The sequence below is a fragment of the Clinocottus analis genome, unplaced genomic scaffold (genome assembly GCF_023055335.1).
Source record: "Clinocottus analis isolate CAN_PGR_092001 unplaced genomic scaffold, fCliAna1.0.p SCAF_23, whole genome shotgun sequence".
Lineage (NCBI taxonomy): Eukaryota > Metazoa > Chordata > Actinopteri > Perciformes > Cottidae > Clinocottus > Clinocottus analis.
The window spans coordinates 6,710,010-6,733,895 of record NW_027175965.1 but is presented as its reverse complement, the minus strand read 5'-3'; the positions used below and the strand labels follow the sequence as shown (position 1 = coordinate 6,733,895).

Below are 23,886 nucleotides of genomic sequence, written 5' to 3'. Positions count from 1 at the left end.
TCCCTCTGATTTGTATTTCTTTTATCCTCCGAAGGCGTCTGTGATAGATTTTGTCGTCACTAAGAAGAACCAGCTTTTAATTACAGCCAGCAGTCAATGTTTCTTTTCACTGTCTTTGTCACTAGGTTTAGCTCAAATGCTAAACATTACAAAACGAGCTATTGAAAGACATCGTGTTTTCGATTTTTGGAAGCTGTGACGAGCTTGTTTCACAATTTCTTTTCAGATATTTTATAGACCAATCGACCAAGAAAATAATCCACAGGTGAATCCCTTTGAGCGGGAGCAAAGCGAGCAGACTTTCTCTGTTAAGGAGCGGTTTGAGTTGCATCTGCAAAGAAACAGGAAATCTAAATGTTTTCTGTGACCCTTTTGTCTCTGCAATCATCATCCGTGGTTTCATCCTCTTCCAACCACCAGGAATCATCTTTGCACTGTTACGGTTCTCTGATTGTTTGAGGGGGTTCAGTTTATAATCGCTCAAGTTAAGTGTAACAAAACTTTTATTGAGAACTATATGCATCTGATTAGTGGAATAAATCAAATATACAGCACGTTGTTAGTTGAGGGAGACATTAAGATAAGTACCTACGAAATACACTTGAGGGCAGTATCCCTTCACTTTCCGCTCCCTAATGCTTTGAATGAACGGACTAAAGATGGTTAACGGGTTTGAAGTAAGAAAGAATAATCATTGATGATGCACATGGCATTTTATCTCCATTTGTTCTTTTTGGTTAGAAGTATATTCATTCTTCCAGTGACTGTTATGATTATGTATGTACATTGTATTTGTAATGTTTTTTCTTTTTTAATCCACCAATATGCCAGAGCACTTTTTAAAGTGTATTGTGTCCATGTGTATGTGAAATGGTTTTGAGCAGAAGGTTTTTTTTCTGTTTTAAATCCATCAGTCGATGCGAGCCGCAAAATCACACCCATGAGTCAAAGATTGTCATGATTTCGAGAAACAGTTAATTGTTGTTTATATAAATGATATGGCTTTTACTGTGAAGGGGGAAAACACAAAGTAGCACTTCATTAGGTTTCGGGATGTAAATCACAATTCCTTCTGCTCAAAATAAGAGAAAAGAAATATATATATTTTTCAAAAAATAAGATGAAAGTATGACTTATGGAAAGAAAGTATCCATACACAATGAAAAATACAAATAAACTCTGTGTATCTTGTGTTCCATTTGTGTCCAAATGTAAATCTATACTATTTCAACATATACTAATGTGGCTTTTTTCCATACAGTATAATATGATTCTTTTGACACTGTGATATTAATATTTTCGTAATGTTATCTATTTTCAACATTTTAAAAACTTTTTGGGACATACTTTCTTGTTTTTTCAACATACTATCTACAGTGACATTTCTTTAAGTTTCTTGGGGTCTTAAGTAACCGCTTATATCACTGAAATACTAAGAAATCATTCCATGGATGTATTCAAACTGGTATCCAGTAACAATAAGAGCAAAAGACAGAATCCATGACGGTATGATGGAGCCGTCGAGGCAGCATATAATCTGTTGGTATGTTGGGAAATACTCAGAGATGATTCAAAGTGTATTTAGCAAGAGAAAACTAACAGGATTAAGTAGACAAAACCACTAAAGTCCAACAGAAAACACGCTGGAAGACGTGGACGTTAACCTCCAATCCACTTCTCCCTCAGTAGGAGGAGCCACGCAGGTGTGAACTGAAGGACAGCGACGCGAGGCTCACCCCAAGCAAATCAGAGTAAATCCTCTTGGAAATCCAAGGACTCGCTGACCAATTTCTTTGATCAGCTCCAAGAAAAGAAGGTGGAGGAAACGGTTAGGAGGCATGACAGCGATCTTATGAAGGAGGAGACGTGTGACCCGAAAGCCTCATCAACACACCCGGGAAACACTCCATGACCTGAGGAAGATCGGCCCGATGATGGAGAGGAACGAGATGTGGATCCAACAATGATTCAAATGTGTTGCCTCTGGTGAGTAGCAACAGTTTGAAGAAAGAGTGCAAGCTTATTCTGTATCGTAGGACTCAATATTCAAATATTAAAACATCCAGTCAGGAAGGAAATGGAAAATAAGGATAAAAACTAATTCTGAGCATTTAGAAATAAAGCAGTTTTTATTTACCTCTATGATATCTAGAAATGCAAATAGTTTGAGTGTATTTTATTTAGGATTTTTTTGGGTACATTTTGGGGGAGGGGCGGGGCTTAACCAGAAGTGGGGGCGTGACCGAAACAGGACGTTGTTTTTCTCGAGAAAAAAAAACACCTTCCTGTTTGTTCAAATTTGTGATATTGGGTTTGACAAATAAATGTTATCAATTATTTGAGGTGTTTCACATTATATTCCTATAAAAAGAGCCAAGTGCCATTGCTGCTGATTGTGTTATAAAAGAATAGGGACGGCACACAAAGTTGTTATGTTATGTATTAGATATTTCAAGTACAAATATACTATACAGCGCCATTTATGATTAATGTGTGCATTTTATTTGTAATGTTTTCTTAATAATCCTCCATTACCAGAACATTTCTAAAAGGTATATTTTGTCCGTAAAATGGTTTAAGCACAAGTTGTTGTTTTTTTGTTAGCCGTAAAATTTCACTCAGCCATAGATTATTATGATTTCCAGAAATGGTCGGTTGTATTTCACATGCAGGCAGAAGCAAAGAGGACCGTAAAGAAGACAAAGTTGCGCCGCAGTCCACATTTTATTTAGGAATGTAAAAGACAATTCCTTCTGCTCAAAACAAGAGAAAAGAAAGCTTTATATATTTTCCAAAAAATAAGACGAATGTATGAATTATGGAAAGTAAAAGTATCCATAAATACACAATGAAATAAATAAATAAAATCAACGTTGTGTTTTTTCGGTCAGTCCAAAATGATTTGATCAACTACTGAACTACAGTTCTATGTATTACAGTTGTAAGTATGCATGCTAACATTGTTCTAGAAGTACCTTATTCACAGTAAAACAAGAGCAATGTCATCGCGTATAAAATGTTTGCAAAATCTACAGTATATTTCAGGTCAGGAAAAAAAAAAATCCACATACTTAAAAAGCAAAAACTGTTTACAAAGGAAGAAGCGTGACACATCGAGATTCACCTACAGCCATGAAACTGTTAGGAAACCAGAGATACTTCAGTATTGCAAAGCTTTGTGATCAACACACACACGCACACGCACACACACACACACACACACACGCAGTCATTCACTATTGCAAAGTCCAGCCTCACCACGGACCCTGTGTAATATGCAGAATACAAACCGGCACAATGGCAACACACTGAAGCGCATCAACCTGAACTGATTCTACAACAAACAAACAAAAAATCACAACTACTCAACACAAGACTACAAATGCTATTTTCTTGTCTGATGCTAATGAGCACTTTCCCCCCCAAAAAAATAAATAAATATTCTTATTTCAAAATATTTGTAATAATAAAAATGAAGAGCAACACAAATCAGCTGAGACTGCAGTTCAGGCAGAAACAGACGGATCCTGAACTGATGACCAGCGGTACATCGGCCCTCTTCACGTGCGTATGCAGGCTTTGTTTGTGCTGTGTATGTTAATATGTGACAGAAAAATAATATAGATACGACTTTCTTCACTCAACATCCCCCCTAATAAAGATATTCTACTTAAGCAACAGATATAAAACATGTTTTCCTCCCCAGTTATTTTATCACACTGAAACTGCTGGAGGCAGGTTTTGAAGATCATTTTGCAACATCAGTGAAATACAAGATATATATCTATCAATTCATCACAAATAAGTAGTCCTTTGTTGAGAAACACACAACGGGACCTGCAGCACAGGAACAGAATGACCTGGGAAACTACAAAAACTACAACGAAAGGCTTCCATTTTTCTTAAATAAGACACAATAAGCTGATTGAACGACTGACGTTAGCGATGAGAAAAGATTAAAAGAAGTGTAACTTGTGTAATGAAACGACAAAAAGCATTAATATTTTCTTCTCATGGCATCAGCTGTGTCCTAACGCAGGGGTTCGCCTCTCTTGAGGGATGGAGCCGATGAAGGCATTTCCTTAAAAGACTGAAAATACTGACTGAAACTAGTGAGGGGGGGGGGGGGGTTTAGCTTCAGGCCGCTCTCGCCAACATATTAACGTCATCATTTCAAATAACTTATCCCAGAGTTAACCCCAGACCTCAACTCCCCGATGCCGAGCGTGTGCCAGATCCAAAGTACATGAATCTAGATCCTTTATCTATATGAACGCGTAACATCTCTGCTGGTACACGAAGAACCAAAACATGAAGACGAGAGACTGAATGAATAAAGACACCTTCTGCTCACAATGTTGACAGTGGACGGCTGGAGGAGGAAGAAGAGGAGGAAGAAGAGGAGGAACTCCTCATCCAACACCAGAGAGGTTTAATCAAACTGTTATTTTCTCGGTCAAGTGTGAACATCGAAGCTCAGCTGTATCCGACCTCCTCGTGTCCCTCTGTGTACAGAACACGTCAAGGCTTCCAAACACCAAACAAACAGCGGCTTTCATTCCTCGCCTTCATTATTTACAGCCTGCTCTGGCTTCTCGTATGGATCCGGACCATGCCATGCAAACAACGGCTCACCGGAGCAATTTATTGAATATGTAAGTCAAAAAAAAAAAAGAAAACCTGGAGAGCAACTTTGATCCCCTTCGAATTCAGATTAATACATTTAAAAAAAAGCTGAGATGTCTCTTGCCAGGGTGAAGCCCTCTTGATCCATCGCTCAAGGAAGTTTTCAGTTTTGAAAAACAGACTCTGAACATTTGCTTTGTCCTGATTCAACAGTCACAGAAGCCGAAGCCGCGAATACTGACGGGAAATGTTCTGGCCAGACTGTCAGTGAACTGAAAGGATAGGTTTGTGTGTATTCTATATATTCTCAGTGTCAACAAATCCCATCAAAAGACTCAAATCAAGGGGACTTCCGGTTAGCGCTACAACAGGATGGACGTGTGGTGCTGAGCTCCTCAGAGTCGGTTATTCAATATACCTCTTAGTGTCAATAAATCCCCACAAAAGACTCAAATCATCAATAAACTGATGATCATTTTTTAAATGTGATTTGTCGACACACAGAATATCCTCAGTCGTATCCTTTCACTGTGCTTTGAGGCGATTTAATGGGATTACTTGTCAAGAAACCACAAGATAGTTTGTGATTGACAGGTTCGGGAGCAGATGTCTGTCCACCGGGGAAGATGTTTGTTAATTGTCTTGAGCTCAAAAGAAAAAGTTAAACGTATCGTCATTTTCTCTGAAGACACAATTTACTCCACGAGAGCGACGCCAATGAGCAGGAAAACACGAGGACGGCGATGCATTCATTTGGATCCGGATCACACGAGGTTGTGTGAGAGTCCAGCTGATACAAATACCAGAGCAGAGAGGAAACGCTTCCTGTGTGTGTGTCTGTGTAGGTGTGTGTCAGCTCTACAGGTGCCTGCAACATGCAAGAGCCTGAAAAAAGACACACAAAAAACCATCCCTACAGGCTGAAGGCAGCTCGAGTTGTGGTCTCTTTCTCAGCCCGTCTCTCCTAACCCACATTACCTGCCGAGGTTGTGAAACAGAAACACACACCTGCAGGACAGTTTCAGTTCAACTCTCGTGATGTGAAAAGCTATCGGGTGACTGCGTGACAAAGCGTGTGGTCGTGTCCAAATGTTTGTCAGAATAAAAGAACCAGAAAATGTGCTAAGCAACGAATTTCTGGCAAACCGGCTCCAGCAGATCATGCACATGGTTGTCAAATAAATAATCAATAACCAGACCAGACACCAGGTTGGGCTTTACTGGTGGATGGGAATACGATCAACACAACGAGGAGGAACGCGAACAAAACGAGCCGACGTGCAATAATCAGGGTGTGAGGGTGAAAAGTGGAAGACAGACAGTCTGGTTTCGCAGGTGAACTCCTGGAGGTCCCGAAGCATCAGTTACATTCCTGAGTCTGTCCTCGAATGTTTAGGAATATTTCCCTTGGCACTCTCAAATCTAGATTTGCCAGATTAGAGCTATACACACACACACACACACACACGCGCGCATTCACACGCAACTCCTGAGTATACAGAGCCATGGTTTTAGCAGGTGACACATTATGCAGAGAAAACGCTGACGCCATTAAAATAATTCCGGCATGGTGGACTTGAGTACCTGACTCCGTGGTGGCAGACAGTCCGACCGGGAGACAGACGGGCTCACGGCGTTTCTGCCGCCTCAGCAGTTCACGTCCACAAACACAGCGGCCCCCGTCGCTCGTCTAAACACACACTCGCACACACACACACACACACACAGACATCGTATCCTGTCTTATTTTTTTAGAGGGCTGGAGGTGAGAGAGAACCCTCTGGAGGCCGGCTGCCTACTTTTTTTTTTTTTCATCCGCTCACGCCGCGAAGCAAATCAAACGGAGGCTCCGAGCAGACGAACAAGCAGTCCAGATGGGACGCGTCGGCATGAAATGTGCCCGTGGTGAGGTTTGATTCAGGAGGGATCCGGCTGATGGAAGCGTGGTACGGAGAATCAAATCAATACCAACGAACTGCTGAGGGTGAAATGCAGAACGGGTTGGACAGTAACAGCAGACGCAGCGAGACGCCCCTCGAAAGGGTTTCTTTCTGAACAACTTTTCATTTTCAACACGACTGGAAAATCAACTGGATTTCTCGCCTTTCCCCTGAAATGAGATTAATTTGCAATTTCAGGAGAGAATAATGAACAAACAGACAATTCAGGTGTTGGTGCAGAACAGCAGAGGAGACGATGAGATGAGTTCAAAGAGTTTAAAGTGTTTAAATGATTTATAAGAAATGACAAGAAGCAGAACTAGAAACAGATCTGTCCACACTTTGATATATTAGCTGTGTATATGTTTAATATACAAGGAATTTCCTCCCTAAAATTACATATTTGATTGGTATGTGCTTGTGCATTATGGGTATTGGTGTTTGAAACGTTACACAGCGATGGCGATGGTCTGTTGTAATCATGCATAAATTACATATGTTGTCTTTTAATTGTCTGGCATGTAACAATATTGTGATAAATTAACTGAAACAATATTTTGCAGGGTATATTATTAAGATAATAATGAATTATACTTATTATTTGGGACTGAATGAATAAATATAAAGTTTATGATATAATTAGTGATGTATATAAACTCAGTTTTAGGATCATATATATATATATATATATATATATATATATATATATATATATATATATATATATATATATATATATATATATATATATATATATATATATATATAAGTTTAACAATGACTGTACACGATGGAGAGTTTATGAGTCAGATATAATAAGTCCATTCAAAGTATTCCTGAATCAGTAACACAAAAGAACAAAAAGGGAAGTCATTGAAAGAAAAAGAGAAAGTGTGAAAGTAATTGTGTTAAATATGTGCACACACACACAAGCACTCAAAGGACACACAACAGGCTTTGATCGGCAGCTCCTCGTCCTTTCACTGCTTGTATTTGTACAAATATTGAGCACAATATATTGTGTGTTTTTGCCTGCGAATACTTTTTTCTCCATACTGTCCTCATCATTCATCATCGTCAACAATCCGTCACAGTCGCACGTTCAATTCTTTACGAAGTGAAAGCGATACCATGACGTACGTCACCGTAGAATCGAGTGAGCAGACGCGTAATCGGATGAAGCGCAAACAGCTAGCGAGACAACAAAGAGGGACAAAGAACAGATTATTATGTTTTGCCCTTTAGTTATTGTTTTTTTTTCCTACTTAATGAGCGGGTCGGCGCTGACGCTCAACAATAAACATCATGTACAACCTTCCTCACACCACCGCGTACAGCAGGGTACCAGCATCACGTACAGCAGGGTACCAGCATCACATACACCGGGGTACCAGCATCATCTGATCTCGCCCGCCATCGGGTTTCACAGTGTGATGGACACCCGCGAGCAGAAAAAACAGACACATACAAAGAAGAAAAAAAGGTTTCAACAAGTGTCTAAAATGTTATGTGTGTGTATATCTATATACACAATGGTGGGAATAATTTACACTAGAAAATAAACATTGTACATTCAGTTTTCTACAGTAGTAGGAGCCTTAGTTATTGCCGGTTTGTGCGGGTACAGAACCAGTGTCCGTGCTGTTGTGTGGAAAGTCGAAGCCTTCTCCTTTGTAACGAGCATCAAACCCTCTGGAGGTGAAGTGATGAAGTTCACAGCCTCTGCTCTAAGAAAACAAACGAAACATCCTGAAGAAGTCGGTTTTCACAAAGAATATAAAATCAGTTGTAAAAATAGTTGGAAAGAAATCAGCTTTGCTTTTTTTCTTCTTCTACCAACTCCCATGAAATCAAACACGCACAGTGGCTGTTTATAGGAGGTTTTGAAGATGGTACAATCCTTCAGAAGATAAAGACCGTGTCCCAATCTCATACTACATACCAGCTGTACACAGTGTATTCTAACTGTAATACAGTACTACCGTGTACTGTCTTTTGCAGTCAGTACACCAACACATACTTTACTATTATATAGTCACAGGAACTTGTGCATCATGAACGCTACGCAACACAATACAAGAGAAAGAGAAATGTTTGTCATAAAATCTAATGTTTGTTTCTGGAGCCAGGTGACATTTTTATTTTTTTTGAGCTGCAGAAAACTTCTCCATTAGAAGTGCAAACGACGTACAAACTTTAAGTCGGTATGTAGTATGGATTTGGGACCAACTCACGGTCTGAAATCTGTTAAAATGTTTTATTGGTACATGGAAATGGAAGTAAAGCTGTTGGAACAGATCTTCATGAAAACCCTCTCATGTGTTACAACAGATAGAGGAGGGAATGGACCGCGCCCTAATATTTGGCTTAAATGTTAAAAACCATCCAACTACATTTAAGTCAACACAATTTCAATATTAATAAATTGCCTTGGAATATTATAATATTATATTACAAATATATAACGGTATAGAATAACAGATACAAAAAAATCATGTAGTACAATACACTCATATCAGAGCAGGGGAAGGTCCATTAAATGTGATATTGTCTGTTACGCATGGCTTTATATATTCTGTATTACACACTGTATTTACACCAGCCTTTCGTTTCCTGTCCAGTCTTTATAAAGAAGGGTCCTTTCATTGAGGGAAGCTATTGTAAAGTCACCACAATTAAGGGCTTTGATTGGTTCAGGCCCTTTTTGTACCTGATGTGCTCCCAAACCTTGGGATTGAAATGGCTGACACTTCCTACAGAGACAACACGCATAAACACACACACGCATACACACGCACGCGCGCGCACCCACCCACGCACACACCCACTACTTCACTATAAAAGAAACCTGGGCGATACCAGGAAGAGAGAAAAGACACTGAAGCGAAGAACAAACAGAAGTCAGTTGGACCGACGAATCAAAGCATAGAGAGTCAGACGGCGACGGAGAGTCCAGTCCAAAAGACAGCAGGCACGAGGACAGGTCGCCTGGCTGCAGGTACAAAAGCAGCTTATACGTACAGATACAGTATAATTTAGTTTACATTATATTAGAAAAAAAGTCACGAGATAATAGTAGTTGATTACGGTTCGACACATTGACTGAGAAACGACAGTTTTAAGTTAAAGAGTTAAGGCTTGAACAGGACAAAAGCAACACTGTGTTTGTGTCTATGTGTGTGTGTGTGTGTGTGTGTGTGTGTGTGTGTGTGTGTGTGTGTGTGTGTACATACGTGCCAGGATCAAAGAGCACTATGGCTTGCTTTCATTTGAGCCATATGCAACCCCAAATTCTATTAAACTCAATACCTACGATGGGGATGCAAAATGGCAGCCATAGAAAGGCCACTAGAGGGAGCTGTGACATCCAGCGGACGCTGTGTGTGCCTCCCTCCATAAGCTTTAGGCTGTAAGGTGGTTTGGTTCATACTAGAGCCTCTTCCTCTTAAAGTAGTCGGCGTACTGCCCACCCAGACCCTGGGAGTGCTGCCCGATGTAGGCGCCATCTGATGATGTCACTTCCTGCACCGCCAGCTGAGGGTACTCCCTCTTATGGCCCCTCGTCTGGTTCTGAAGAGACAGAGAGGGATGATGGAGGTGAAGAAACAGCGTGTTGTAACTCACTTTTGTGTGGTTATTGTTGCAATATTTGTATTTTTAAATGTTTCAAAAGAGAGATTAGATTTTTTTTTTTAAATCTACAGCGTTTTTATCACAATGTTCATGAACCTCTCACACTGAAAAAGTGAAGATAAACTAAATAAAGAGATTGGAATTCGTGGAATTTGACCGCAATGCAAACATCCTGAGTGTGAAAGAGGCGGCGAGAGATCCACCAGCTCCATCCGTCCCAAACTTTGTGGATTGTCTCAAAACATGTCAGTTTATGTTTATTCTTCTGCCAAAAGCTGCTGACCACTCATACAGAACAGAATTACTCATGTGTACACAAAACAGCCTGTGCTAATATTCATCACATTGTCTTTAAGGATTATCTTATCACACAAATCTAGCCAGTAACACAAACATTAACTACAATATGAGATGTTTGGATTTTGTCAGTGTGCTCACAGGAAAAAACACAGTCCTAAAAGTGTCACATGCTGTATTTTAGATGTGGTGGATAAAATATTCAAATAAGCAATACAGCATATACTGCTGGGTCTAGTGTAATCTATCGTAGTGTCTTTGTTTGTTCCCCCTCAATATTTCTCCTAACTGTAGTGGACTAGAGGTATGATCGGTAAAGTACCTTAATGTTGTACTTAAGTACAGTACCTGAGTACATTGACTTAGTTACGTTCCCAGATGTAGTAACAGCGTCACAGCCGTATCAGAGTGTGCACTTACATAGTAGTAGGTGTTCCAGTCCGTGGCGGCGGTGTGTGCGTGTGCGACGGGGTTTGGCGTGGCCGCCGCCGGATGCGGCGCCCCGAGGAAGCCGGGCATTAAAGGCAGGGTGCTGTAGGCGGGGTGCACGGCGGCGGCCGGCAGGACGGCCGGTGGAGGGGCGGAGCCGTTACTGACCGCGTGCAGAGAGACACCGAGAGGCTTACACACCTCTACCTCCTGAAAGACACACACAAAGACACACACACACACACACATACATTGAATGACAGGTGGTTGACTGTCTTAAGACTGCAAGTCAAGAAAGATGCAATAAGGGAAATTTTCCCCAAATCTCTTACATTGTAAGGTCAATATTGTTGAAATGAACTGACTTTCTTTTTGTGTTAACTCATTCTCACTGCCACTAGCGTCACTCGCGTGCTGTCTGGTGTTATCGGGTCTTGTGTATGTCTTTCTTGAGGACAATCTGTCAAATCTAAACGCTTCAAAGTCGACATATTTTACAGTTTAATACCAGGAAGTAACTTTATTCCAGGAACCTATTGTGTCATTTTCTCCAAGATATCCTCTTCTCCACCAACAGTGAGCTCAGCAGACTAGAATGCAACTCTGGCTGCATCTTCAAGCAAACACTTGTGTCACACACACACACACACGCGCACACACGCGCACACACTTGGACTGCAGCAGGTGATAAGCCAGGCTCTGGCTGCTCAGAGTGTGTGGAGAGGTCTGCTATCAGCTGCTGGGTGCGGAGTGATGCGTTCCCTCTAACAGGGTATCGGTGTCTTCAGAGAAAGGTCACAGACAAACGGCATGTAAATAACCGCCTGCGGCTCTGAGGGCTGCGTCTCAGATCCTCAATGCCGTTTCACTTGTTTTAAAGAGCGACTGTCAGTTCTTCGATCAATAACTTCTGCCAGGAAGTCATGAACTGCCTCAAACTTGCACTTTTGAGGCCGAGAACTTCACTAATTTCAGTGAAAAATGATATATTTATAACTTTAATCAAGTGTCAATCCTCCCTGGCACATGCAGGGCTCTGACCTTAAGTGATGAGCATCTGCATTTCTGTGTGACCACCACAGTGAAGACATTTTGGCATGTCGGCTTTTGCTCTTTGAAGGTTAAGACTTTGGTCCTGGGGGTTAGAATTATTTTAGTCTTTTGTGTGTGTGTGTGTGTGTGTGTGTGTGTGTGTGTGTGTGTGTGTGTGTGTGTGTGTGTGTGTGTGTGTGTGTGTACCTTGCTGCCGTAGGCCTGGTTTGCTGTTGCAGGCTGGGAGTAGTACTGAGTGACCGCCTGCATGTAGGAATTGTAATCCCCGTAGGTCGAAACTGGAGGAGGCTAAAACACAAGAAGGTTCATTTACAAGTATTATTTAGTTGTGTATATTAAGGATATTAAGTTGTTTCCTCTTTTAAGTGCATTTTAAGGAAGTTGTTTATATCTATAAGACATAATTTAAGAGGTTAAAAATATTTTTTTTGAAGAATTTGGTGAATTTTGTGTGTTTTCTCCTGATTTATAGCTTCACTTTCTAAAAGATAAAAGATATAATGAGCTGCCTTCACAATCAGAGGATCCTGTTTTCTGGGATGTGAAGCGAATAACCCAACTATCCCAAATGTGATGTGTGGGAACATTAAACAAAAAATAAATAAAAATGAAACCGACTCTTCCACTTTTTGCTGAAAAAAAAACAACACAAAAAATGGTGGCCATAATTTAGCAAGTTACAAATGAGTGTGTGTTACCTGTGTGTGCTCCTTGCTGTAGTCTGTGGCCGTGTTGTCCTGTGGAGCGGCGGTGGCGTAGCTGTGAGCTTGTGCTTGATAGTGCTGGTACCACTGCTGCATGGCCTCCTACGACACACACAGCAAACATCCACTGCAGATAAATGAATGTTTGCTCACTAATTTTCGTGTCTTTCTTTGTCATGCATTAACCTTCACTCCTGCCGACGTCTCTCCTCTGTTCCTCTCCTTTGTCTCGTCCTTCCAGACGAATTAAACCGAGCGTTTTATTGGTCCTCTAATCGTGATTCATCCGTTTGGATGGGTAGATTATAATTAACATTTCAAATTGGGTTTGCATCGTGCCGCAACTATCGGATGTGTCACTTGCTTGCTGGAGGGAGCAGAACTACGACAAGAGCAGAGGAAGTAAGAGAGACAAACAGCCAGTAGGAGGCTTTACGGCTCCTTCGGAGAGAGACGACGGGAACAGGGACAGATGGAAAGACGTGGCGCTCTGTGCCAAACTCGCTCTCATACTGTCTGTCCAAATATACATACTAATTCCACCCTGCCTGCCGTAGTTACACCTCACTCTGTCACTTCTGCTCCCATCCATCTCCTCACTATGCATCCATCCACTGATCATCTCCTCAGCCGTCGTCCCTCTCTCAGACAATTCAGGACCAAGAAACGCAATTGTGAACGTCCATCCATCCGTCACTGTGCTTCTCCGTTTTTTTGGATCCGTGCTGAGTGTGTCTGAGTGTGAGCTGTGGTACCTGTGTGTAGGCCTGGTTGTATTGGCTGTACTCGGTGGAGGTATCGGTGCTGTATTGGGCTGTGGTTGTAGCTGCCGCGTTGTGGGAAAAGGAGCCGGAGCCCTGCGAGACCACCGGAGCTACCGAGCTGCCGTACATCCCGGAGCCGGGCGGTCCTCCCTGGACTTTACTCCCCACTGACCCTGAGCAACGGCGGAGGAGGCGCAGAGGGTTAGAAGATGCTGTGAGGTAATCACACGAACATACGTTTACGTATGTATCTGCAAATAATCTCAAAGGACTACTCCGACAGAAATCTGTTCGTGCCCTTGAAACTTGTCTCTAAGACCTTTTGTAGCTTGCACCTTCATGGAGGACGGCAGCTGTAGTCGGTTTAGATGAACAACAGTTAACCACTCCTGGAGCATCAGCCCCCCTTTTTCCACAGATGACCTGTGTCTTCGGTGCGCACCAAACAATCCTCGTTCTGCTCGGGGGTGATTCGTTGGTGTGACACAGAAGCAGTGCGTTAGTAGTACGTGAAGTATGAGAACAGGAGTCAGTTAGCTTAGCTTAGCATGAGATAGAGCCTGGATGTCCACAGGCAAAGCAATCTGCACCTCCAAAGCGTCGGTGCACATTTTCATACAAATAAACATGTGTATTTGATGTGAGGCTGGATCGCTGTAGAACCAAGCTGACCACAGCTGCCTTGTTGCAATAAACTGTGTAGAGACATCTTTAAATCCTACACGACAGACAGTTATTCTTGTATACTCCAAAGATACATTCTTATTTGATCAATAGAGGTGAAATTATTTGTTCCTAAACCAACCAAATGTGTTTCCTGGACATCAAAAAATCGAATGAATTGAGTAAGTGTCAGAGGACATAATACGCTTCTGTAAGAGGTGAGCTGCAGGGCAACAAAGAGACAAGTTAAGACAAGACAAGTCCCAGTTGATTGGGAGTCTAATCCAGGATGAAGCGGAATTATTTCTTGATCAGTAAAATCACTTTGGACCTCTCCTTGTTTCTCAACATGTAGCTCCAGAAGGTTTGTGGTGGCTCTCCAATGTCAACATGTCAAGAAAAGACCTCGACTACTGACCACCGTCCCATGAATCTGCACAAAACAATGGTTAAATAGTCCCTTCTGCTGATAAAGGACCCTGGTTACTGTGTGGTAACCCTGGTTACTTTCAAAAACTGGTCGTTTGATTATATTCATTCACACAGTTTCCACTAGAACCACAAACATCTGTATCTAAAGTCAGGGAAAGAGTTCCCTTAATGCCGCTGATTGCACATCAGTTAGAATACGATTTTAAAAAGTGTTTCATGTGTTGTGCGTCTGTGCGCTCACCTTGCAGGACCACCCCCGGCATCACACTGGCCAGGTTGAGATAAGGATTGGAGGGCAGTCGGACTTCTTTAGGAGGATCACCCAACAGGGAGCCCTGGCCACCGCTTACCTGACAACACAGAAACAGACTCATATGGTATTAGTGAGGGTTCACACGTCTTGCAGGTCAAAGAAAAGCCAATCAGTAAGTTTTGAAACACATTTCATTACTGGTCCGTCTGAACCATCAACCTCTGATCCACAGCTTTGCATCCATTCTGTCTTCACTCAGAACTTGGATTTGGATTACAGCTGGGGTCGCAAAAAAAAATAAAACCCGAGGCTCTGCAACTGCGAAAGTGAATTTCCTCTCAACCGCATCAACATACCGACGTTGACAAAGGGATTCGAATGTAAAGAGTGTGATGGAGTGCTGGAGAGGCGGTGGAAACCTGGGAGGATTGGACTCTGTTTAATTACACTTTCCCTCCATTAAAGACACTTTCGAGAAGACAGCGCTGGGACGGGAATCTCTTCCCCTCAGAACTTTAGCCCTTTGATTATCTTTGTACGCCGGCTTATTACGGATGAGGATGTTAGCATAGCGGCGCTATATTTAAAACGGGTGGAGTCGAAGACACGAAGGGGAGCAGAAAGGCAGACAGTTATTCAGTGTGTGCAGAAAAGTACATGTGAGCAGGAAGGTAGACACACAGAAAGCTCAGACTGTATTAGAAAACCAGGGTGAGAAAGAAGTGCATTATGGGAATTTCCCAAAGGGAGAGCACTTGAGGGACTGAGGCTGTTATTCATACGCTCACTCAATGTGTGTTTTGAAGCCCTGATGAGGCGAAATCTGGAATAAATATTTGTCCAGAAGAAACAGATGGGAGGAAAGAGAGAAGAGCTGCAACAATCAATTATTTATAATATCGATGGATCTGTTAATTGCGTTGGATGACAAACGTCACAAAATGTCTAAGTTTACAAGGAATTTGGTCGGTGCATACAATTAAGAGGAAATAGAAATACATGAAATAGACCAGAAAAATACAAATATACATATAAACATAATGCAAAAGATACCTGAACAAATATGTATATAACTTGCATATGGACTATGGCTACAGCTCTACTCAACTCTACTATTGCAATACAATAAATAATCATAAAAAATAAACAAAACATTTAAATAAATCACCAGCTGGTGAAGATGCTAACGTTTGGCATGTAGCTTTAGCTTCACTCTTTAAGCCTAATATCACGTCACTCCCACTGCATGTTTCTTCATCCATCCACGGTCTTTTCTCTGTCTCGCACGAGCATAAATGCTCCTCGCTGCTAATTGGCTGGAATTGTTTGTTTCCCATTTACAGAGTATAAACACCAGGCGCGCAGACATCTTTCAGCGACAGCAGATAACGAAGGGATAATGAATAATGTGAGATGCAGAACAGGAGGGTTACATTACTCAGTGGTGTGTATTTGCTGTGTGTGTGTGTGTGTGTGTTTATTTGTGCTCACCATGCTCGCCAGAGGGCAGCTATCGGTGCTGTTGTGCTGGCCTACTGACGCATAAACTCCTCCAGGGGGTTTAAGTGGAGGCGGCCCGAGGCCTGAGTGACTGATACCCAGGGAGTAGCTCTGCCCCTGTGGATGGGAGCTCATCAGGGTCCCCGGAGGAGCTGGCTGCCTGTCACAGGAGGCGGAGGAGGAAGCAGAAGGGTTTGTGGAGATAGAATAGGTGCCGTCTCCCACTCCACCTCGACCCGGCTGGAGGTACGGCATCACACCTGCTGCCGATACCACCACTGTGGCATTGTGGGTGGACAACGGACCCGACTCCTGTCCCAACTCTGTAAGAGGAGAGGAAAGCGAACAAAATGAGCATACGGAGGAGAACAGGAAAGACGAATGAGGCAAACGTAAAGGACGGGAAGACAGAGGACATACATGAAATGCACAGGGGGAAAACAAAACGGAAAAGATAAAAAATAATAGAAAGGAAAAAGCAAAGTAAAGATAAGGAAAGCAAAATATGTGAAAGACCAAACAGCAGCACAGAGGAACAATATAAAGTAACGGAAAATAAATGAAGGGAAACGAAAGCGAGGAGAGGGGAGATAACAGAGAAACATGAGAAATGCTTTCCACGGATGACCATCGATGTCTCCGTCTCCTCTGAACAGACTCAAATCACTCAGACTGGCTGGAAACAGCTCAGCCCGACCGGCCGTCTCTGCAGAGCCGGTTGCGATGTTTGAGAATGGGTTTCCTGCTCGGAGAGCATCACTTATCATTTTTATTTACAGCCCAGCACTTACTCTCTCTCTACACCCCCAAAACTTCATTCACTCCAGTGTTTAATAAACACAAATATACACACACAGGGACAAAATACCCATGCAGACAGAAATGCACACCGTTTAAAGAAGATCACACACACACACACACACACAAACTAAGGGTGTTCACACAATCACACGTGTTGTAAATGCAATATTGCTGTGACAAATGGTCTCCACAGCACAATAAGAGAATCAACTCTAACAAGCCTGCAGCGAACAATCCCAGAAGACACATGCGCGGTTAAAAGCATCACATTACAGACCCACACACAATCAAAGAGGGACACACAAATACTTCAGAACACATACACACATTTTGTAGTGTCTATGGTACATCATTTCCATTTTAAACAACACAGCTTTTCTCATATGGAGATTTTAATTGTAAATTGAATTCCGTTTTCCTGGAGACGAGCACAAAAATGTACGAATGTGAGACCTTCATGGATGTGCAGAAGGACCGCCCAGACACACATTAACACACTATTACGAGGAGTTATCTACATATCCTTTTACATGTGTATCATCAATACCTGAGAAAAGACAAATGCTCTGTCGGATGCTGAGGCATTGGGTTTATGTTCGTATTTCCTGAAGGAAAATCTGGCTATATGTTGAAATTTAATCTGATGCGCTTACAATTTTTCAAATGACTAAAAGAACCAGAAATAGATGTGTTGGACGCAGCATTGCCAATAGACCTGGTGAGCGGTGCACTGCAGGTCTCACTGTGGTCTCATTAGTTTGCATTAATGGCGGCAAGTCGTTCACCTGTAGGCGAGTCCCCCAGGAGGCCTTTCCCCAGCTGCAAAAGGCCCGGATGCCGCAGAGACAAAGCTTTCTGCATCAGCAGCCTGGACGGGTCCCCGAGCAGACTGGAGACCTGTGGAGGAGAGAAGGAGATGTGTTATGTAGAGATTACATAAAAGAAAGAAGGAGGAGGAAGAAGAGAGACAGGAAAAAGGTTCAAGCATCATGCATGTAGTATAAATGACAGATACATGACAGAAGAAAAGAACGGTACGCTAAATGTTGACATCATTATCTTTTCTGCTTTTCAACATTCTCCTCTACACTAGTGCAGATGCATATATTATTTAGAGAGACATATAAGATGATCAGGAATACAGTGGAAAAGAAAAAGCCAGGAGATATACAGGATAAAAAAGGATGGAGGTAAAGAAAAAGAAAGTAAAGCATTAACAGGATTCTCATCATCTGGATTCTGAGTCGTCATCATCATCATCCAGTTTTCTAAAACAACATCAAGTACAAACAACTTCAGTCACTGCTACTTATAACTTAACTTTAACAATTAAAAAAATAAGCAAATAGACATTTTAAAATATGCTAATCAAAACGAACTCGGGGAAACTTCAACGCCGCAAGGTCCTCCTTTTGAACGTGGAAAGAAGCAATTAGGTTGCGGGATTCTCGAGGTTGTTTAGATTCATTATGCATCGAGTGCTGAAGACGAGAATGTAGGAGCGCACATACGCACGTGCCCACAACTCACCCTCGCCGCTAACCTGTGCAAATGAACAAACACCCGCGCACACAAACACTAACAGGTGTCTTACGCTGCTGATGCGCTTGTCTTTGATGTGAAGCAGTTGTTGCTGAGCGAGCTGCATATGCAGGAGGTTCTGGAGCACGAGTCCATTACCCAGCATGGCGTTCTGCGAGGTAGAGGCGAAGAGCGTTATCGTAACGGACACATCGACACACACGGAAACAATGGCACACAGGCGTTGGTGTTATCGGGACCTGGTGAGCTTTTCCCAGCGTGAGCAGAGCGGTGGTGAGAGGAGGTCTGAGGAACGGCAGGCTGCCGTGACGCCCGTACTTCCCTAAAAAAACACAAACAAAAACCAATCAGCGCTTCCCTTTGTGAAGTTTATTTCGTTCCCACTGATGTATTATGAATCAATCATCTTTTCAACTAGCAGAATTATTAGTCAGACAACCCATCCATCAGTTGTTTGTTGAACATTTCAAACAATCAAACCACTTTCTGTTTTTATCACAAGCGCAAGTAAAGCAATATCGTGATATTATGTTTCTACAAAACAAACTCCCTCTCTCATAACTTTTTCAAGTTTAAACCTCATTTTGAAGTTGAAGACGCAGTCGAAAAATAAAACTTCAAACAAACAGTCTGTCTTTATTAAGTTTAAAACAATGTCAGTTGACAGTTTCCTCACAAACAATAGAAACAGACTCAAACACACACACACACACACACACACACACACACACACACACACACACACACACACACACACACACACACACACACACACACACATCATCTTTGGCTGTGTGAATGTATACTTCTCCTCTGAATCACAAAGCCCACTCACAATAAATGTAAAAGTCAATACTAATGGGCTAATGGTAGCTTCCTCCAGACGAGGTAGAAAAAGTTTAACATTTAATCAAGGTCCTAATTTTAGACTTTAATTGGCTACGCTCTTCTTAAGAGAGCTTTCCTCCACCTCCCCCACATCTTCTCCCCTTCCTGTTCTCATTTGTTCCACTAATGTCACATGATTTCATTTTAATACCTGATTAGCCATTCATCAAATAATGGAGCCGACCACGAGGTGATTACAGTAGCAGAGCCTCACGGGGACACAGTGCCTCACAGTGGATCTTTGATTATTACCCAAAACCCCTCTGGAGCCGAAAGGCCGCTCAAAGGAACGCGTTCAGGATGTTGAGCTCTCAAAATGTCATTTTAATATAATATACTAGTGCAGTGAATGTTGTAGTTGCAAGTTACGACGGGACAAGCAATAGCTGCAAACACAATATGTGATCAATAACTTCAAAAACATCATTTTAAGAGACGTTTGACAAACTCTCTTCTGGCGCCCTTTCCTATCAGGTACAAATCAAGAAAAAAAACATGGTATGGATCCTCCCTAACCATGTTAGGTATCAAATTAAACCTTAAAATCAGGGCTACAATAATATACATGTCCATGTTCAACCTATAAACACAACTCAAACAATAAATAGGATTAGTGGTTAAAGGGCTACCGCTAATTTCACACTTCCTCTACATTGTATGGTTTCTCTCACTGCCTTTCACTTCATTGTACAGTTGTTAATTTGTTTTTCTCACCTGTGTCTTTCAAGGTCTGTGTGACACTGACTTGTGTTGTGTCAGTTGATCTCAATCGCTCGTTCACTCCCCTCCATTCAGCTCTGCATAAAGTATGTCAGGGCTAGCTAGCGCATGGCCGCTACACACTAATAGCCCCAAGGCATTGTGCACTACATGACATATGCTGATTAATTGCCATTATGTATAATTTAGTGGGCTCAAAGAAATCGTGGAGAAAAAAAATATATTGGGTACATTACAAATTCAGTGTTAAAAAATGTGTCAAAATAAGGGCAGATTTTTTCTTTTAAACATTCAATAACTGAACATCATCAATAGAATGTGACAAATGAACCGCTTGGGTTTCATTTCGGAGACGTTTGTGTCTTGCGCTGTAGATGAATGTAGCTAAATGAGCGTGCTAACCAGCTATCATCAACCAGTTGAGTCCAGTAATAACACTTCCACTGTAGATACAATACTGAGTCGCTGCAGAGTCGAGTCCGCCCTCAGAAGAACATGAGAGAACGGAAAAGTAGAGCTGCCCCGGGGCTCGTCAATAATACATCCATGGTCCGTATATACGCTTTGACTGTTTGTGTATTGGTTTAAATATGAAGTACTCGAAAGAAGGAGAAGGGTACTACTTCCCTGCTAGCTCTGTTAGCGGCTGTGTGGCAGCTCATGTACAAACCCCAGCACTAGAAAAGATTTATAAGTGTTTTTGCCACACAGATTGTGAAAGTGAGCGATGCAGCGCCTCTCGCCACAGTAGTTCACGGTCGTACCTCCTCGTTTCCCAGTGTGGTACGGCCGCATAAGGATCTGCAGGGCAGCGGGGTTGGTCATACTGGTCAACAGCTGGGCTAAGTTGGGTTCTGGTAGCAGACCTTTCCTGTTCAGCATCTGGAGAATGTTATAGAAACACATACTGGAGTTAGAGAAGGAACAATGAGGCATGTGTGTGTGTGTGTGTGTGTGTGTGTGTGTGTGTGTGTGTGTGTGTGTGTATGTTTTGATCTTGTCATTAGGAGTCCCTAATGGTTGCACTAATCCTTACAGTAGTTTACATCAGCGGGATATGTCTGCAATGTCAACAAAGGGGAATCTATCTGGGAGACAAAATTTTAAAAAAAAAGAAGAAGGGACTGAGCTGTTTGTGAAACACAAAAGAAGCAGCAGGGGGAATGCAACGGAAAACAAGGCGGGAGAAGAATTGGCAGCGAAACTTTCTCCGTGAAAGTTGTGGCAATCGGGTGCAATCTTGCTATGTGGCCGAGGTGTGATTAAAATAAACTGAGGAAAGTCACAGGACAATTTTACAGTGAATGTGACATTTTAGTTAGAGATACTGACTTGTGTTTTCAGCTTGTAGCCCCACCTCTGATGCATCTATGTTGCACTGCTCCCTCTCTTGTTCCAGCCGAAAAGGGTTTTGTGGTGACCAGCCTTAACTTACTTGGGTGTTTTGTATTGAATGCGTCTCAAAATGTCGTTGTCGCTGCATGTCGTATCTTAAATTATATTCCAACGACACACATTTCCCTTGTTAATACCAAAGCTTCCTTTTTTTTAAATTTTAAGCTGAATTTCCTGGAACTTAAAAAAACAAATCTCTGCTGACTTGCATTTTAATAGAAAGACATACTGTCGGGCACAAACCCAAATAATTGAATCACTCATTATGCTGCGAAATTGAATTCAACGGGACTCAAATGAAATCCTATTGAATTAGACGGCGTCAAATCGAATGGAGCGGCCCCTTGTGGGTCCTCCTCAGCGCTGACGGCGTGGCGACAGTCCTCGCTGTCTGGCCCCAAAGACACGGCTATTTAAAACAACATTAGCAGGACGGTGATATTTCCTCCTCGTTCGCCCCGGAGCTACGGCGTGACTTGTTTCCTCCCTGTCACGTCCTGGAGAGAGAGCGTTACTGACAAGGATGGAGAGGCCTCGACTCCTCGCCTGTCAGCAAGTGAGGAAGAGGAAAGTCATTTGCACAAATACAGTATGTGCTTTTGTGTGTTACGGCGGGGGGGGGGGGGAATTGGTGTGCGTGCGTGTGTGGCGTGCGTGTGCGTGTGCGTGTTAAGCAAGGCCAGTCGTAGCTGACAGCGTCTTTCAAGGGAAGAGAGCGGAGGACGAGGAGGAGAGCGATGTCATTTCTTTTTCTTTCTGCCGGGGAAAATGTCAGCATGCATCAGTCTGTTTGGCTACTGGCAGGAAATCCAGCCACACACACCCACACACACTAGCACACGCCAGGGAGGTAAGGCAGCCGCGAAAGGAGGGAAAGGCGAGAAGTGTCGCGTAAGGAGAGGGGATGGAGGGAGAAGAAAGGAGGAGGGAGGAGGAGGAGGCCATCTGGTCCTCAGCGTTCACATTCATATCAACTGACTGGAGGAAGGAGAGCATCGCCTCCGAGGAGAACAGCAGCCAGGAGGAGGAGGAGGTCTTGATCTCCTTCTGAAGGTCTGAGGTTTCTTTTACCAGCTGCTCACATTCACTGCAATAATCTTAAAAAGAGTCTTGGGGGGTAGGAGCAACCTAAAGGTTTTCTGTCACCCCCTACATCCCATTTTTTGACCAATCTCCCCTTTTTTTTTCTCGCTAACTCCATGTCCTCCTTCCTCCTCACATCTGCCTCATCTTCCTCAGCTAATTTATTCAGGAGGCACAATTTCTCTCAGTGTCTTCTCATCCTCTTTGTTGCACTTCAGACTCCGTGGCGGTTACCGCTTCGCTTTTCAACCTGTAATTTTCAGCCCATTCATCTCAAGGCCACGACCTTTTTTTTTTTTTTACTGCACCTGATAATTCTTGTTCTGTAAAAGTCGGGAATAAAATCACAGGAAAATTCAGCAGTCAGAATCATCTCTTGAGTAGTAGTATAGCAGTTTGAAATTCATGAATGAGTAATTATAGCACTTTTACTGGACTAAAGTATACGTGTCCAAATTAGTTTAACAGTGTTGCAGTTTGAAAGCTACAAACTCTGACTTCAAATTGTCGCCCTCCATAAGCTCAATTAGTGTAATGTGAAATATTTATCATCTGATGGGAGTAAAGCAGCAGGCCGTAATGGTTTTCCAAGGCCTATGGGAAACTCATAATGAACTATAAACCTGCAGTTCATGGGGAAATATAATTGAAGCTTTCCATGTGACAGGAGCAATATTGTTTTAATTTGTGCCTATAGGCTCTTAAATGTGCAGAACAAAACAAAATTACCACTGACATTGTGAATGAGTGTCATTATTAACTTTTGATGATGAGACTTTACTGGACTCCATGTGAAGCCTTATTAAAGCAAATATGAAATCTAAACTATAATGTACTGTATTTACTGTAACGCTCACAGTTAACACATTGATGACAATGACAAAAATCACTGTTGGATGTTTTGGATGTTTACATCTTTTCAATAAAATACAACACATCCATGAGCAAGAAAATCTGTAACATATCCGATACACAATATTAAATAATCACAATAGTTAAACAAATATAATAAGATAAATCACAGCATGATAAACTAAAGTTTACTGGTTTAAAACATATATATAAAATGACCAAGAGAACTAGCATTTATCAGTTAATTGGTGTACTAACAACCATCATCAACAGTCTGATCAGCTGGTGAAGATAATGTACATTTAGTTTCT

General features: G+C 42.2%; 1 protein-coding gene across 1 annotated transcript in view; it reads right to left on the bottom strand.

Annotated features, from left to right (window-relative positions):
- Positions 1–7,340: 7,340 nt before the first annotated feature.
- The window catches only part of raver2 (ribonucleoprotein, PTB-binding 2), a 65,166-nt gene continuing 48,620 nt past the window's right edge, over positions 7,341–23,886 (bottom strand). The window contains exons 7-17 of the mRNA XM_068589711.1: positions 21,010–21,127; positions 18,877–18,959; positions 18,690–18,788; positions 17,881–17,992; positions 16,286–16,617; positions 14,783–14,891; positions 13,438–13,619; positions 12,677–12,784; positions 12,165–12,266; positions 10,917–11,135; positions 7,341–10,136 (exon numbers count right to left, since the gene is read on the bottom strand). Of these exons, the coding sequence (XP_068445812.1) occupies positions 9,996–10,136; positions 10,917–11,135; positions 12,165–12,266; positions 12,677–12,784; positions 13,438–13,619; positions 14,783–14,891; positions 16,286–16,617; positions 17,881–17,992; positions 18,690–18,788; positions 18,877–18,959; positions 21,010–21,127 (1,605 nt within the window). The 3' untranslated portion in view covers positions 7,341–9,995. The remainder of the gene's footprint in view (positions 10,137–10,916; positions 11,136–12,164; positions 12,267–12,676; positions 12,785–13,437; positions 13,620–14,782; positions 14,892–16,285; positions 16,618–17,880; positions 17,993–18,689; positions 18,789–18,876; positions 18,960–21,009; positions 21,128–23,886) is intronic.